Consider the following 16,419-nt stretch of genomic DNA (forward strand, 5'->3'; position numbering starts at 1 on the left):
CTTTTTTTTTTTTTTTTTTTTAGCTTTTCTGATAAGGAGAGGGTGAATTTGTGAAGGTGGGGAATTCTGATGGTTTATTCAGTTCATTCCCCTTTTTGAGAATGATGAAGACAATATTCACAGAGGTTAAAAAATAACCTGCCCAAGGTCAACTGTTAACTATTAAGAACTAGTAAGAGCCTCAAACTGGGACTTGAGCTCAGGTCTGTTGGACTCCAAAAGCATGTCATCATCATTATCTAAAAATGTTGTTTGAGCCTCTGGTGAGAATTTGGTTCTTGGTCATAGGAAGACAGGCCCAGTCTTTTTTGTTTGCTCCGAGACTGAACAACTAAAGAGTTATTACAACTGACAGAGCGAATCGGATAAAACTTACAGCCCAGAGAAGTGGTTCACTTATTCCCCTTGCTTGGAAGGCCGCATCCTCCCACCTGGCTGTCAGGCTCTTCTCGCAGGGCGCCAGTCACTTCTCTCCACTGCATGGAGATCTTTCCATTAGATGAGGGTCATACAGCAGTGTCTTTATGAGGGCCTGTGACAGTCTGTTCACCACATCACCACCACCATCTTCATCATCCTTAGCAGCAGCAGTTTTTGGTTTTCAGATGCTCGTAAATATGACTTTTGGATTCAAATGAGAATCGTATCCTGAGCCTCTCTTTTTCAGTTTTCCTCGTCCGTATGTTCTCATTCCCCCCAGTTCTAGTCCTCCCTCCAGCCCGTTTGAGAGAAGCCTTACCCTCTTTGCTTCCCTTCCTCATCAAGCAAGGCTGGCCCCTGCTGGCCCTGGGCCTCACCATGTGGCATCCCTTAGTTGCTCATTTCCACCTAGGAATCTGAATCCCTGACTTGTTGTCGGTGCTTGTTTTCCTCTCCGTTTCTCCTCTTGATAAGAGGGAAAATATTTTGACTGCTAAGTAGGAAGGTCTGAAAAGAGTGTATCCTCTTTGCTGTTAAAGGTCATTCAGCCTAGGTCCACAGAGCATCTGGCTTTGAGGCCAGCATCCCTGTTTCTCCTCCCTTTTTTGACTTTCAGTTGCTCAAGGGTAGATTTTGAGCCTCGACAACTATGCTGAGGGCCTTAAGGACTGTATGTCTTGTTAAAAACATGTTTAGGTATATTTCTTTAAATATTATGTTGTTGGAAAAACAAGACTCATAGTTTTGATTTTAAACTGAAACACAATGGTATCTTTATAATAATTATATTATGGGTTCAATAAACTTTTAGGAGCTAACTTAAACACCTAACCACACTATGAAACTGCCAGTGTGAGGAAGTGCATTTTAAGTGCATGTAACATAGCTCTCCTAACCTATGTTCCTTCTGAAGGCCCATGACATGTTCACAGAAGGTGTTTAGTAAATGCTCATTGAATGAACAAAGAACAGAATCCATTGTCATTAGTCTTTAGGGCTTTTTATGTCCCTGATTTGTTCTGAATTCCAGGTGATTTGATATCTGTCTTAATGTGCTCCAGGGAAGACGACTAGAATGTTTGTTTTCTAGAACGAGGATGTCCAGTATAGTGGTCACTAGCCACATGTGGCTGTTGAGTGCTTACAGTGTGACTAGTGTGGCTTAGAAACAAAATTTTAATAATGGAGTTAAAAATTTTTAAATACATGCTTTCGTTATTTGAGTATGTTTAAATATGTTCAGAATAACTTGGTTAGGTGAATACTAATCTAAAGTTATATGTGTGGCACAGCAGTGGTTACATAAAGTAGTGAATACACTAAAAACTGCTAAAATACGCATTTTAAAATGATGAATTTTATGTTATATGAATTAAACCTCAACTTTAAAAGTGTAGAGAAATAAGTGAGTGGAGAAGATTCCCTCCCCTCCAGGGCTCGGCAGACAGAGTGCCTGTGATACAGAATAATTGTACCCCGTGCGGTGAGTGCGAGTGCTTTGTAGTGTCAACACAGAAGCACATGTCCACCCAAATCCTGCACAGACCGACCTTAGTCAGCATCCAGCATCTTTCTATGCTGTGCAGGCCAGAAAACAGGCAAGTCTATTTTGCATATTCCCTTGCACCTAGAGTTGTGAGTACTATTTAGGTTCTGCCCTTGAGATGCATTTTCTGGAGTTTTGAAAGTGCAACAGTTAGAGGAGGAGACAGTGAGAGCATAAAGGTGGACAGGCACAGAAGCCTAGTTTGGGGTGGTCAGAAAAGTCTTCCTGAGCCTCTGTCTTTAAGGAGAAGTAGCTTGGACCTGGGAATTGAATTTACTCAGATTTAGTTGTTTACTTCACTTCTTTATTTGGAAAATCCATAAAGTTCCCGGATCTTTGATAAGGCCTGCCTGTCTAAGGATATGTCTTCTGCCCTTGAAGGTCTCCAGAGACTGAAGGCTTGGGAAACAAAAGAATACCTGGGGTGCAAGGACACTTCAAGGAGTGGGAAACTTTGGAGAGACCCTCTGTTGGTCAGCTGTTTGAGTGCCTGTTTCAGACTCAGAACCCGCCCACTAGTTCCAGCAAAAGGGATTGATTACAGGGGTGGATGCGAAGAGCTAAGGCATGTGATCTGGACTGAGCAGGGTTACTGCCCAAGCATCACAATAGATCTGGGCTGCCGAGGATGCTGCTGCTGCCTCTGAGGTCAGAAAGCTGGCAGATAGCCTGTGGAGCTGGGAAGCTGGTACCACAGCTGCTGGGAAAAGAGCCACCCGCTTTTTCCAAGATCAGAAAACCACTGTCCCAGCTTCTGGCCCAGAATCAGGTTACTTCTACTGTGATCCCCATGAGCACAGTGAACCCCTTATGCTCTCACTGTTTCCTGCTCTAACTGTTGCACATTCAAAATTCCAGCAAATGCATCTCATCGATGGAGCTTAAATAGTATTCAGAGCTCTGGGTACAAGGGAAAGTAGAAAGTACAGCTGTTTGTTTTCTGGCCTCCACAGCTTAGAAAGGTGCTGGATGTTGACTAAGCCAGTTCACAGACTCTGCCGTGAGGTCTTGTACAGGATTTGGGTGGACACTCGGAACTGAACTTTGCTCTCCTGCACTACGGGCCTGTCGATCTGTGGGTGGGCACAGTGTACCCGGCAGTGACTTCTGGTCTCTCCAGTTATAAGGCAGCCTATTGCAAGGACAGGTGGTACATTTGCCTTCTTGATTTCAGCATTTTCTTGGAGAAGGATGCAGACATGCAAAGAGGCAGCTGGACATGATTGCTGATCAAAAAGTAGGGGGAACATGTAGAGACACAGGGCTAGATCAACCAGGGAAGAGCGCTGGTGTAGTTGAAAGTGTCTAGCCCAAACTGCACAGCCTGTAGTTTGTGTCTCCTAGCCCTCCTATACCCTCAGTGGTAATTTACAGAAGTCACACGGAAGCTGTTTAAACAGGGCTTGAGATCACGTCTATAATCCCATATCAGTGGCACAAAGCTCAGAGAGGTGAAGCAGTTTCCCCCATGTCACAGAGCTGGCTGTCATCAGGGTGAAGACCCTAAACCCAGTGTCCTGACCTACTACCCAGCCTACCTGTACACCAGACTCAACTCTAAGCTAAGCCTGTGGTTCATCAGCCCAGTCCTGAGAAACCCGGTGCCCAGGCGTGCGTTTCCCTTCACCCTCATGTCTGGCAAAGCTCTGGCCCTAGATTAAGATTCTCAGATTGAGTGGCGCTGACTTCTGAAAATGACCAAAAGCATCCAAATTGAAGTCTGGGAATGCTTCAGAGGAAGAGGTGGCTTTAGAGCTGGGATGTGAGGAGTGACCAGAAAGGTAGGCGGAGACAGGAGAACAGAACTCTGCTGGGGCGCTGGTGCCCAGGAGCAGGGAAGGTGAGCTGCCGGGGTGAGGCTCAGCGGTGTGCGGCGGGTCCTTGGAAAGGAGGCCCTAGGGCCAGGGCCCACGAGGAGGGCTTCTGTTCCCTGCGGATGCGGATAAGGCCAGTGGGAGGCTGAGTGAGGGGTTGGGTGGGAGAGGGGAAGTGCAGGCTTGAGACAAGGGCAGAAGCCCGCACACGACCCGGCAAGCGGGGTGAGCTGTGAGTGAGGGCAGAGCAGGGTCCCTTAATTTGTTTTTCTTAAATGGTTCTGTGTGATTTTATTTCCTTCCAAACCATTTAAAGGTAAGTGAGTTGGGGTGTTTTGCATTATGGTTTTTGTTTTAGGTTGAATGCTTTTTGTATTGCTTTTTAAAAAAATAGATATTAATTAGAACCTGAAAATAAGCTAGTTTAAACCAAAGTGCATTTGTGAGTGTCTTTGAATTTAAACTTGTGTGACGTGAGCACACAACATTTTTGGCATTGTGCTGGGGTTGTGTGTGAGAATAAAAATGGGCTGGATGTGAGGTTATGAAAGTAGATCATTAGAGAGCATGTTAAGCTTGAGCAAACACATTCACACATACAGATATTTTTAAGGCTTCTAGCTTAAACTATGGATCGGTACGGTTCCCGATTCAAACAGTCATAATCACACTTTAAGAGAACGCTGTGCTTTGCATGGAGACCTCCCACTTATATTGACAGTATTTATGTGGCAAGCTGAATGCTGGGCCCTTTATTCAGAAACAGTGGGATATGTTTGTGGTTTCAGCACTGGAGACATGTTCTCCAGTCACCAAATAGCCAAAATTCTCTTTGGTGCTTTTCATATAAAAGTGCAACTAAAATTCATTTGATCAATTTTTTTGGAGTAATAATTGAGCTCCTCTCTTTTGTGGCTTGCAGGAGATACGGATTTAGCCGCCAGAGCAAAACAGAGAAGGTAAGAAATGCTTGGCTGATGGGAGAGCACATTTGAGATATGGAAGTGTGCTTCTGCTTTGCCTCTGTCTGACACCGACAGACTCCCAGAAGGGATGGGACAACAGGGCTCTGGTCCTTGAGCGACCCCAGTCAGCAGGGGTGTACCAGCGGCTTTTGACCCCTGCAGCTCCCTCCTGGCGTTCCCCATCTGCTGCCTCTGCAGGTTGGGGAACTGCGACAACTCCTCATCATGGGACTGGAAGTGAAGGGTGGTTGAAAATCATGGCCCCGGGGTCAAACATGTGGGCTTTAATAACTCTAAAACGGGGGCCTGAGCATCCTCATCTGATGAGAGACGCCCTAGATGGGTGTGAACAGCCTGCTGGCAGTGAGAGAGAGCGTGGTGTACATTACAGGCTGGCTTATGTACTAAGTCTGGAGTGGAAAAAACAGGAAGTCAGGATGGGGCTTTATAACCTCATAAAGGAGTCTCAGTTTTCTCTTCATTCGTATACTTTTTGTGTGTATGTGTTTATTCATGATTCCTAATTGCCAGCAGCAGGGCAGGCCTATAAATCCTACAGCGCTCCCCTTTCCTGTGTCCAAGGCCTTTGGTCTGGGCTCTACATATAGCTTTTCACCTACTCCCCTAAACAACTCTGTGAGGAAGGTACTTATTCCTGTTTTTCAGATCAAAGTGCTGAGGCTCAGAGAGGCTCAGCGATTTGTCCAAGATCACACAGCTCCTAAAGTGCCATAAAAAGAACCTGAACCCAGGTCCGTGTGACATCAAAGCCTGCGCTCTTTCCTGCTCCCTTTTCAGTGATAACGTGCTAACTAAAGTGGCTGGTGACCTCTGAAAGAGTCCACAGCTTGAGATCTAGCAAACCTGTTTTCTCATTCCCTACCTGACCCCTAGATTTTCTTGACTGAGACACCACTCCCCCTACTGTTCTCCTGCCGCCCCTCCTCTGTCTAGACCCCATTCCCCGGTGCTTCCCAGAAGCCTTCCCTGACCCCAGCCTCCCTCTGCTTCCTGTGGTCATTGTCTCAGTCCTCAAGGGCACTGAAGTGCATGTGTTCTAAAGCCACACTGGCTGGTTTCAAGTGCTAGTTCCTCCCCTTCACTGCGTGGTTTCAGTCAGTCCACTTCATTGTTGTGCCTCAGTTTATGACATCTGTAAAATGGGGACAGAAGTTGTGCTATCTCACAACACTATTGTGAAGATTAAAATGTAAAAGATGCAGAATAATCCAACTCATAGTGCACATTTACTAAGTGTAAACTGTCATCACCATTATTATCATTAATAATCATTTTATGCATTGATTATGACATCTTTTTTGGTTTTCTCACTTCCACATTTGTGTTTTCACTCAACCAAACAGCCATTTCCTCCAAAGCAAGGCTTTTCTGGATTAGAGTGTCTTGGGGTAACTGTATTGTATATAAGAATTTGATGTGTATGTGTAATATATAATTTTAGGTCTTAAAAGAATGTCTATGTATATGACTGTATTCTGAAATAAGGCAATTTGATTATTCTTGGAAAAATTATGAGATGTCCATGAAATATTATTCACATTGGCCTTGCCTTATCATTCTCATGTCAGATGGCACATTTGAACTGGAAGTCTTATCCCCTGCAGATATTCACAGATGCTCAGGCTGGCCCCTGGAGCCAGTCATATGCTTGTTATAAAAGCACAACCCAGAATTGGGATGGTCTCAGAGGGATATTTGAGGCCAGTCCTCTCATTCAACCCCAAGAGACCATAATATCAGAGAAGGTAAATCTGAGGTCAACAGCTTGTGAATGGCAAAAATGGAGCTGAAACCAGGAACTCTAGCCTCACAGCACAGGCCTGGGGAGCAGCCGTGGCTGCAAGTGTCCTGAGTGTGGTGTGGTGTATTTTGAGCCTGAGCTGGGTTTGTAGCATGGAGCTTGAGCATCAGGACAAGCAGGTTAGAGTCTTATCCTTTAAACCAGCAATTTTCAAGCTTTGTTGATGGCTCTTGGTAGTAGGCGTTACTTTCATCATGGTTTAGTAGACACACACACACACACAACCCCGAAAACAAGTTCCACAAAACAGTACTCTCTACTCCCTGTAATGCACTCTGATACGTTCTGTTATTTCTGTTTAGATGCCAGTTATACCTGCTAAATTGCTTTCATATCCACTAATGCACCTCAGCTGAAAAGAAGGCAGTGATCTAGTCTTAAAGAAATTAAAGTAGGGGAAGATCCAATCACAGTGCATGGATAAGTCTGGCAAAGGTGTATGGCCTGATAGGAATTTAATCAGTGAGTAGTCCAGAGATGGAGGCAGGCATTGAGCAAGGCCCAAGGCTCCACCTGCTTAGCACATGGTTGGAGTAGAGGCTGAGGTGTCTGGGTTTTGCATCCTTTCCAGTGGCTGGGTCACTTGTCCAGATCTGTGTGTTTCTTTCACAGACTTACGACTCTTTGCAGTGTTAACCTTTCTCTACTGTCTCCACCTATAGTGTTCAGCTGCAGTTTTTGCATCTTCCCTTCCAGGCTGAGGACAGGAAAACAGCACTTCCGACAGGGCTGTTGACTGCAGAAAAAGCTGACACCCACGAGGAGGAAGAACTTCAAGCTGCTGAAGAGGTGAGTGGTCCGTGTGGCCCGCTAGGGTTTCTGCATAAATCTTCTGGGGAGAGATTTCACTTTCATCTCTAGTTTTCCAGAATGGCCAGCTACCGTTGCCTGTTTTTCATACTCCTTTCAGTCTTCTTCCATCACCTCTTATGAGACTCACCATAAAATGAGACTGGGTAAAACAGCCCTTGGATTCTGCTGAAAAGCCCTGTTAGGATACCTGGCTTAAGCCTTTTGTGGGCAGACCTGCTCACTGCTACTTCTCCCCATTCCTCTTGTAGCAGCGTATTCAGTCCCTGATGACCACGATGACCGCCATGGCACATGAGGAGGTGAGGCGGGCGTGGCCGGGAGGGTGGGCGCGGCGTGGAGAGGGAGACTGGGAACCAGCCTGCTCTGCCGTGGAGGGCCCTCTCCCAAGAGTCCACCTTCAGGGCACTCTCTTTTTAGCACTCTGCTTCTTGTTTTTCTGGGATCTTTCTTTGGGGAACTTTTTATACATGCCCGGTGCTGCTATTCAAGGGAACCTCTCGGAGGGAGACCTGAAGGACCTTTGTGAAGACAGGATGTCCCAGCTGGATGGCATCACAGGACCCGTGCGGGACAGCTGAGGTTCCGCCCCGCTTGTCCACAACCACATGTGGCGTTCAGGGCACAGGAGCCCCGTCTCCTGTTTCTTTCCTACACCATCTGGGTAGATGGTTCGGCACCGAATTTATATTCCCTCTTCTCAGAGCTCATGACCTGTCCCGAGGGTTTATCCAGGTGCTTTGAAAGAGAATCCCTCTTTACGGCAGGAAAGACCCGTGACAGTCAGGAGATAGATCAGGAATTCTGAGATCCCTTTTCCTCTCCCATTTCCACTTTCTTCCTCTGAGTCCTATGCCTGCCGAGTTCCCTGTAGGCTCTTTTTAGTGATCCTCAGCAACAAAGACCGTGGGATGGGGTGTAAATGGTGAAGAATGATTTTCTAGAGATACCCAGGGTCTGAGAAGAACCTTCACAGAGCTTGCTGAGTGATGCAGGAGGGGGTGAGGTGAGGTAACCTTTGTCCTGAGGCTTGGTTTCTCCCTTCCTTGTTGATGAACACGTGAGGAAAAGCCAACTTACTTTTCCCCCGGGAATGTCATCTGTTTTGCTGTAGTCATGCCCAGGGTTTCCAGTGTGTGAAAGCCAGTGCGTGGCCTTAAGAGCACACCCCCCTTGTGATTGCAGAGCCGGCTGACCGCAAGCTCCGTGGGCCAGATCGTGGGCCTGTGCTCTGCCGAGATCAAGCAGGTCGTGTCTGAGTATGCAGAGAAGGTAGGTGGGGACCCAGCTGAAGCCATTGCCTCAGTAATGCCCAAGAATTTGTCCTTCTGCTTCCCTCCCCTCCCAGCAGTGATGGAGGCAGGTTGTAATTCATCGGCCACATTTGTCAGAGTATCCGCCATGCAGCGCCATCCACATTTGCCCATTAGCTAAATTCATTTTCTTCTGCGGTGACTACTTTTTCTATAAATATAAAGAGAAAACCTGTCTCTTGGAGCAGTTATTGCATCTGATAGATGGATGCCTTAGGGACAGCACCCACATTTTTCCTTCTTTCGCAGACTTCCTATAACTTGGGCACGGTTTGGTGGATGGGGCTGAGGGATGAAGCTTTGCCACTTAGGAGATAAATCCCATAACTCAGCCAAACCCAAGGCAAAATTTTGTGTCCTGCTTTAGTAAAAGGGTATAGAATGAACAAAAGCCTGAAAGTCATATTTCAGCATTAGATTTTTTTCCATCCAAAGAATAGGCAGCAGGACCTTGAATATTTCAGGGAGACAGTGATTAATCATTTTGCACATAACTGATTCTGGTCTGGCCAAGATGTAGTATCGGTACAATCAGATTTACAGGGCCTTGTTTCACATCCTCCCTTCCCCAAACCTGCTCCCTCTGCCCCCCTAAAACGTTGATGTCTATTCAAGCATCCACTTTCACTTTCCCTGTCTCAAAAGCCTTGACGACAAATGAGCTCTGCCCTGACCCTTTGTGCAATATTCTTCTGAAGAGATTGCAGAGATGATGTAGTTGGACAGTGGGTGTCACTTGTAATCTGGGAGTTACAATTGGCTCTGAGCACGATAGTGGTCATCTCACACAAAGTGAGGGGCTTTCTGAGCAAGAGTGAACAAAATGGCACAGAGTAGTGTTTAGCAGAGGGCAAGGGGGCAGAGGGAGGGTAAAATGGGTAAAGGGGATCAGTAGTATGGTGAAGGATGGAAAGCAAACTTTTGTTGGTGAGCATGCTTTCAAAAGTCGAAGTAAAGTTGAAATAAAAATAAAAACTCATGTTATAAGCCAACTTAAGAAAAAACAGCATAGAATGTCTAGGGATGGGGTTCTCTTGTTTTCCCCACCCCCAAAGTCAGTGCTTCTTAACATAGGTTTTCTGATCCAACTTTCATATTAGAATCCAAAGTGAAAGAAAGTGAAAATCGCTCAGTTGTGTCCAGCTCTTTGTGACCCCATGGATTATACAGTCCATGGAATTCTCTAGGCCAGAATACTGGAGGAAGTAGCCTTTCTTTTCTCCAGGGGATCTTCCCAGCCCAGGAATCAAACCCAGGTCTCCTGCATTGCAGGTGGATTCTTTACCAGCTGAGCCACAAGGGAAGCCCAAGAATACTGGAGTGGGTAACCTATCCATTCTCCGGGGGATCTTCCCGACCCAGGAATCAAACTGGGGTCTCCTTCATTGCAGGCAGATTCTTTACCAACTAAGCTATCAGGGAAGCCTAATAGAATCCAAAGCATCCTCTATTTTAATTTACTACCTAGAAAAGGTGACAGTGGTTAGAGTGTCATCTGACATTTGACCAAGGATTTAGGTCATCCTGAAAGTACCAGTAGAATCAAAAGACTTGAAGACGTAGTTGTGGAAAATAGTGAATAATTCACTGCCCTGAGAAGAAGTGTCTTGCTTTGCTGTCAGCACACACACACCTGGATGGCAAGGGGCGAGCCTCTACCTGCCCTCAGGTTGCCGCATAGCATCACTGATTCAGTTTTTACAGAAAGACAAACATGCGGGGTACTCACTGCTCTTCCTACGGGGACTCTGACTTTTATCTTTATACCTGCCCACTGTAAGTAGATAGGAGCTTAGATTAGTATAAGAGAGGAAGCAGATAGGCCTCCTTAGTACACATGTCCTTGCCTGGTAGTCTTGAAGCTAACCTGTCTTCCCCATCAGCTCTGCGATTCCATGGTTCCTACTGGGTCTCTGTACCCCTGGGCTTCCCCTCCCTCACCGTTGTGCAGTGATCTGATGGCTATATTCTGTATTCTCTCCCTCTGTTCTGCCCTGTCAGGAAAGAATGAAATTATTATTATTTTTTTTAATTTATGAAAGAATGAAATTAGAAGTCGTTTTGGACAGGTCTTTTTCCAAGGATGTGTATAATTAAAAGACTTTCCTGGTGGCTCAATGGTGAAGAATCCACCTGCCAATGCAGGAAACACAGGTGGGATCCCTGGATCAGGAAGATCCCCTAGAGTAGGAAATGGCAACCCACTCCAGTGTTCTTGCCTGGGAAATTCCATGAACAGAGAAGACTGTGAGGCTACAATCCACGGGATTGCGAAGAGTCAGATATGACGGAGCACACACGCAGACATATAATTAAAACTTCTCATGGAATTGGAGTTCACCAGTTCATTGCTTGATTGTTGGCATTGGGTAGATCATATATCATTAAAGATGAGGGTTTTTGTAATTAAATTGACATTAATCCCATTCCCATATCACAGTTATTTCACATTTGCATATTTAATCCAGTGTCTGTCCCAGATATCCATGGTGGCACCTAGTTGCAGCCATCGTGTGTGTGTAAAAGAGGTAAAACGGTGTAGTTACAAATACAGCATTGGAGTCCTATCTTGGTTCATGTCTGTCTCAACGTCCCAGCTCTGTGACCTTGGCCACTTTATTTAATCACTTTGCCCTAGTATCTTCATCTATAAAACGAGAATAATACAACTCTCCTGACAGGGTGGCAGGGTATTGTGAAGATTAAATGAAATGTGACGAAAATGCCCAAAACAGTGCCTGGGGCATATTATAGCCATGCAGCTAATGGTAACCTTTATTTACACTTTTATAAGCTGCATTTTTTTTTTTTGGTCACATTAAGTCCTAAATATTTTCCATGTTTCTAGTCTTCATAACTATGTGCATACTAGATAATCCAGCACAATTCATTAAACATTTCCCTATTGTTAGACTTCTGTTTACCATTGTAGATAATCCTCTTGTAAAATCTGAACAAATGGTTTCTTTGGAAAGATTTCCTACGAATTCAAGATTGGATTCTGACTCCTCTGTGTTGCTTTATAAATAAGTTGTAGCAGCATAAAATACTGCCTCCATGAAGGGGCTTCCAGGATGGTCCAGGCGTCTCCGCCCTGTTCATTTGTCTGACTTGCTACCTTAGTGGCTTTAGAATAGTACCTCTTTGGATCACTGAGTGGCCTGAACATGATTGCATGTTTTTGTTTGCTCTGTTTTCTGCTTATTTGACTGATCTGTTGAAGCCTTTGCTCACTTATCTTTCAGGTATCTGATGTTTTCCTTGTAAATTTGATTAAAGTCTCTATTCTAGATTTAAATATTTTGTCGTGGTGATGCACATATTTCTCAGGCTGTTCTTTGATTTGTGTATTGCTTTTCTTTTCATACAAGGCATTGGTACCCAAATTGATCAGTTTTTTTTTGTTTGTTTCAAACTGGCAGTGTTCTTTTTACATTGATCTGATAAGTAATTCATTACATTTCAGTTCATAATTTTTTATTTATGTTTAATCCTTTATGCTACATAGAGTTCATTCTTATTTAGTCCACAGTGTTGATCCATCCTAGTTTTCCTGCTCCTACCCACTTACCTTAATACTATTTATCAAATAATTTCTTTATACTCACTTGGAGATACTTTGTTATTTTTTTGTATTTTAGATCTAATTTAAGCTCTGTAATTTCCTGGTTTATGCTTCTGTTTTTATGCATATGCCATGATAAAATCATGTTTGCTTTTTGTTTTTCTTGATTTGCCTTGTTTGCGGTTGTCAGTGTTCTCCAGTCAGAGACCTCTGGGAACACACCCAGAGTTAGACCAGTTGGGTTTATTGCTGGTTGTAGTGAAGGAGACCACACGGCAGTGGGGAATCATACAGCATCTCAGTAAGGAGGCCTTAGAGAAGACTTATGGGATTCAGACTTCTTTTAGGTGGTTTAGGGGAAGATTAGAGAAAGTAGAGCTTTGCTCTGTGTTAGATGCATTAAGGAGGGATAATTCGGTGAATGAGTATCTAAAGAAATCTTCTCAATGGGCCAAGGGAAAAGAATCAAGGTTAAAGCTCTGTGTTCATATTAGCCAATATAGGGGGATGTTTGATCATTTAGGGGATTTGAACAGTGTTCATGTTTTTGCCCATATACAAACATTACAGAGTGGTCGTGTTTTTTTCCTTGATCCTTGTGACCCTATCTGATGTTGATGTCCTCTGGAGTTATTTATATTTAACCCAAAAGCGTAGTGTGAATGCAGCCCAGCTCCCAGCAACACCAGGGCCTTGCTGAGAGTACCAGATTGGCTCTCAGATACCAGGGATGCTTTTCTCTTTCTCTGTGAATTTAGTATGTGTTGCTACATAGCAATATTACACAAATACAGTGGCCTAAAATAACAGTGTATTATCTCGTGGTTTCTGTGTGTGGCACTGAGGAACAGGGTCCCTTGTGTCAGACTCTTACAAGGTTAGTGAAGGTGCTGACCTGGGCAGCAGTCTCATCTGAGCCTCGACTGGGGAAGAATCCCCTTCCAAGTTCACACGCTTCTTGGCGGCCTTCAGTCCCTTGACGCCTGTTGCCGAGGGCAGCAGTTCTGGCTGCCAGCTGGAGGCCACCCTCCGCTCCTGCCAGCAGCGCCTCTCCAGCATCACCACTTGTTTCAGCAAGCGAAGCCCCTCCTCACAAGGCTGACATTGCAGTTTTATGTGATGTATTGATGTTCATGCAGTCACATTCATCCCACCACGTTTGCAGAGACTGGGGGGCTCTGTCAGAGTTGTCCACCATGGTGTGTTTGTTTTTCTCTTTAATCTCACTACCATAAATTGGACTGAAATAAGGCAATTCATCTAAAAATCCATGCCCCTGCCTTCAGGGCCTCAGTAATGAAATGCTTGAAAGTAAAGACGGAATTGAAGAATGCTCGTGGGAAAAGCCTTTTGGTGACTTGGAAGAAACCCAAATTGGGCTGAGGTCAGGATGAGTTTTTGCTTAGTGAAGAAAAGGAGTAGTAATTTTTGGAGGATGAAGTGTGAAAATGATTTTGTGCTTGAGAAATGAATCACACAGCCGGCTTGGTGCAAGTCATTGGGCGGCCAGCAGGCACTGAGAAATAGAAATGAAGTAAAAAACATACGCAGGCTTCTCTTTCAGTGGTCAAGTTCAACAGTTCTTACAATAGCATAACATGGTACCTAATCCATGTGCTTCAAAGCAAGTCCCTGAGATGTGTAACTCAGCTTAATATGGTTCCTGTAAAGCAACAGGGAAGAACGCAAAGAAGCTCCCGTGTACGTAATTCATGAGTGTTGACAGGGTCCAACCAGGGAGCTCCATCTCTCTCTGTTTCCAGAAGGTGCGCCCTCCCCAGAGAGTGCTTGCCGAGGCGTCACTGTGCCTTGGGGTACTGCTGTCTAACATGCCCACTGCATCCTATCATTCACTGTTATGGGAAAGAGGAGTCTAGGACTGCGATTTGCAGAAGACTGAGGGTTTGGCTGTTCCCAAAGGACTTCCACTCTGCGATGCCAGAAGGAAGGGGAAGGAAGCGGAGCCTTACTCAACGCCACGTGTTAACCAGCTGCACACCGCGTTCACTCACGTGCAGCTGAGGCTCTCTTGGTCAGCGTCTCCCTGAGACAGGATATGAAAACATCTTGTATATCACAGGCCTGTTTGGGAATCAGAAGAATCTACCCTGCTTTTGTTCCATGCTGTTATCGCTCTCGCAAACATGGTGAACGTTCCAAAAACCCACCGGACTTTCTGTAAGAAGTGCGGGGAGCGCCAGCCCCACAGAGTGATGCATACAAGAAGGGCAGGGGTTCTGTATACCCAGGGAAAGCGGCGTCATGGCAGGGAGCAGAGTGGATGTGGGGGGCAGGCTAATCCGATTTTCTGGAAAAAGGCTCAAACTACAAAGAAGATGGTACTGAGTCCCCACTGCAGATCAAAGAGAATGCTGGCTATTAACAGATACAAGCATTTTGAGCTGGGAGGTGATAAGAAGAGAAAGGACCAAGTGATCCAGTTTTGAGCTTCATATTTTGTTGTATTATGAAGAATAAAAATTTGAGATCATTTACTTCATTTAGTTTCAGTTGGTTTTTTTGGAAGGAAAATAAAAAGTGCCATCAAAAAAAAAAAAGAATCTACCCTAAGTGCCGTCTCATTGCCAGGTACCTTAAAAACGCTTTATTAAATATAGTTGATTTATAATATTACTTTCAGGGATACAGTGTAGTGATTCAGTTTCTTTATGGACTGCTGTCCTTTTAAAATTATTACAAAATAATGGCTATAATGTATCCTTGATATACAATGTATCCTTGTTGCTTATTTATTTTACACATAGTATTAATAGTTCTGCCAAGAGAATGCCCTGGTCATAGCAAAGACCCTCTTGCAACAACACAAGAGAACTCTACGCATGGACATCACCAGATGGTCAACACCGAAATCAAATTGATTATATTCTTTGCAACCAAAGATGGAGAAGCTCTATACAGTCAGCAAAAACAAGACTGGGAGCTGATTGTGGCTCAGATCATGAACTGCTTATTGCCAAATTCAGACTTAAATTGAAGAAAGTGGGGAAAACCACTAGACCTTTCAAGTATGACCTAAATCAAATCCCTTATGATTATACAGTGGAAGTGAGAAATAGATTTAAGGGACTAGATCTGATAGACAGAGTGCCTGATGAACTATGGATGGTGGTTCGTGACATTGTACAGGAGACAAGGATCAAGACCATCCCCAAGAAAAAGAAATGCAAAAAAAGCAAAATGGCTGTCTGAGGAGGCCTTAGAAAATAGCTGTGAAAAGAAGGGAAGTGAAAAGTAAAGGAGAAAAGGAAAGATACACCCATTTGAATGCAGACTTCCAAAGAATAGCTAGGAGAGAGAAGAAAGCCTTCCTCTAGATTAATGCAAAGAAATAAAGGAAAACAATAGAATGGGAAAGACTAGAGATCTCTTCAAGAAAATTAGAGATACCGAGGAGGCATTTCATGCAAAGATGGGCTCAATAAAGTACAGAAATGGTATGGACCTAACAGAAACAGAAGATATTAAGAAGAGGTGGCAAGAATACACAGAAGAACTACACAAAAAGGATCTTCACGCCCCAGATAATCACGATGGTGTGATCACTCACCTAGAGCCAGACATCCTGGAATGTGAAGTCAAGTGGGCCCTAGGAAGCATCACTACAAACAAAGCTAGTGGAAGTGATGGAATTCTAGTTGAGCTATTTCAAATCTTAAAAGATGATGCTGCGAAAGTGTTGCACTCAATATGCCAGCAAATTTGGAAAACTCAGCAGTGGCCACAGGACTGGAAAAGGTCAGTTTTCATTCCAATCCCAAAAAAAGACAATGTCAAAGAGCTCAAACTACCACACAGTTGCGCTCATCTCACACGCTAGTAAAGTAATACTCTAAATTCTCCAAGCTAGGCTTCAACAGTATGTGAACCATGAACTTCCAGATGTTTAAGCTGGTTTTAGAAAAGGCAGAGGAACCAGAGATCGAATTACCAACATCCTCTGGATCATCGAAAAAGCAAGAGAGTTCCAGAAAAACATCTATTTCTGCTTTATTGACTATGCCAAAGCCTTTGACTGTATGGATCACAAGAAAAAATTCTGAAGGAGATGGGAATACCAGACCACCTGACCTGCCTCTTGAGAAACCTGTTTGCAGATCAGGAAGCAGCAGTTAGAACTGGACATGGAGCAACAGACTGGTTCCA

The 16,419-nt window shown here is 44.5% G+C and overlaps 2 protein-coding genes across 3 annotated transcripts in view; both read left to right on the top strand.

The window, feature by feature from the left end:
• The window catches only part of CCDC93 (coiled-coil domain containing 93), a 104,798-nt gene that overhangs the window by 31,814 nt on the left and 56,565 nt on the right, over positions 1-16,419 (top strand). The window contains exons 8-11 of one of the 2 annotated variants that reach the window (XM_065931407.1): positions 4,703-4,739; positions 7,264-7,356; positions 7,629-7,679; positions 8,563-8,649. In XM_065931407.1, the coding sequence (XP_065787479.1) occupies positions 4,703-4,739; positions 7,264-7,356; positions 7,629-7,679; positions 8,563-8,649 (268 nt within the window). The remainder of the gene's footprint in view (positions 1-4,702; positions 4,740-7,263; positions 7,357-7,628; positions 7,680-8,562; positions 8,650-16,419) is intronic. The other variant, XM_065931408.1, reaches the window with a different exon arrangement.
• On the top strand, positions 14,400-14,702 carry LOC136163398 (large ribosomal subunit protein eL42-like). The gene has a single exon (XM_065927824.1). It carries the CDS (start codon positions 14,400-14,402, stop codon positions 14,700-14,702), a length of 303 nt encoding a protein of 100 aa, XP_065783896.1.

This window comes from Muntiacus reevesi, chromosome 3 (assembly GCF_963930625.1).
Source record: "Muntiacus reevesi chromosome 3, mMunRee1.1, whole genome shotgun sequence".
NCBI classification, from domain to species: Eukaryota; Metazoa; Chordata; class Mammalia; order Artiodactyla; family Cervidae; genus Muntiacus; species Muntiacus reevesi.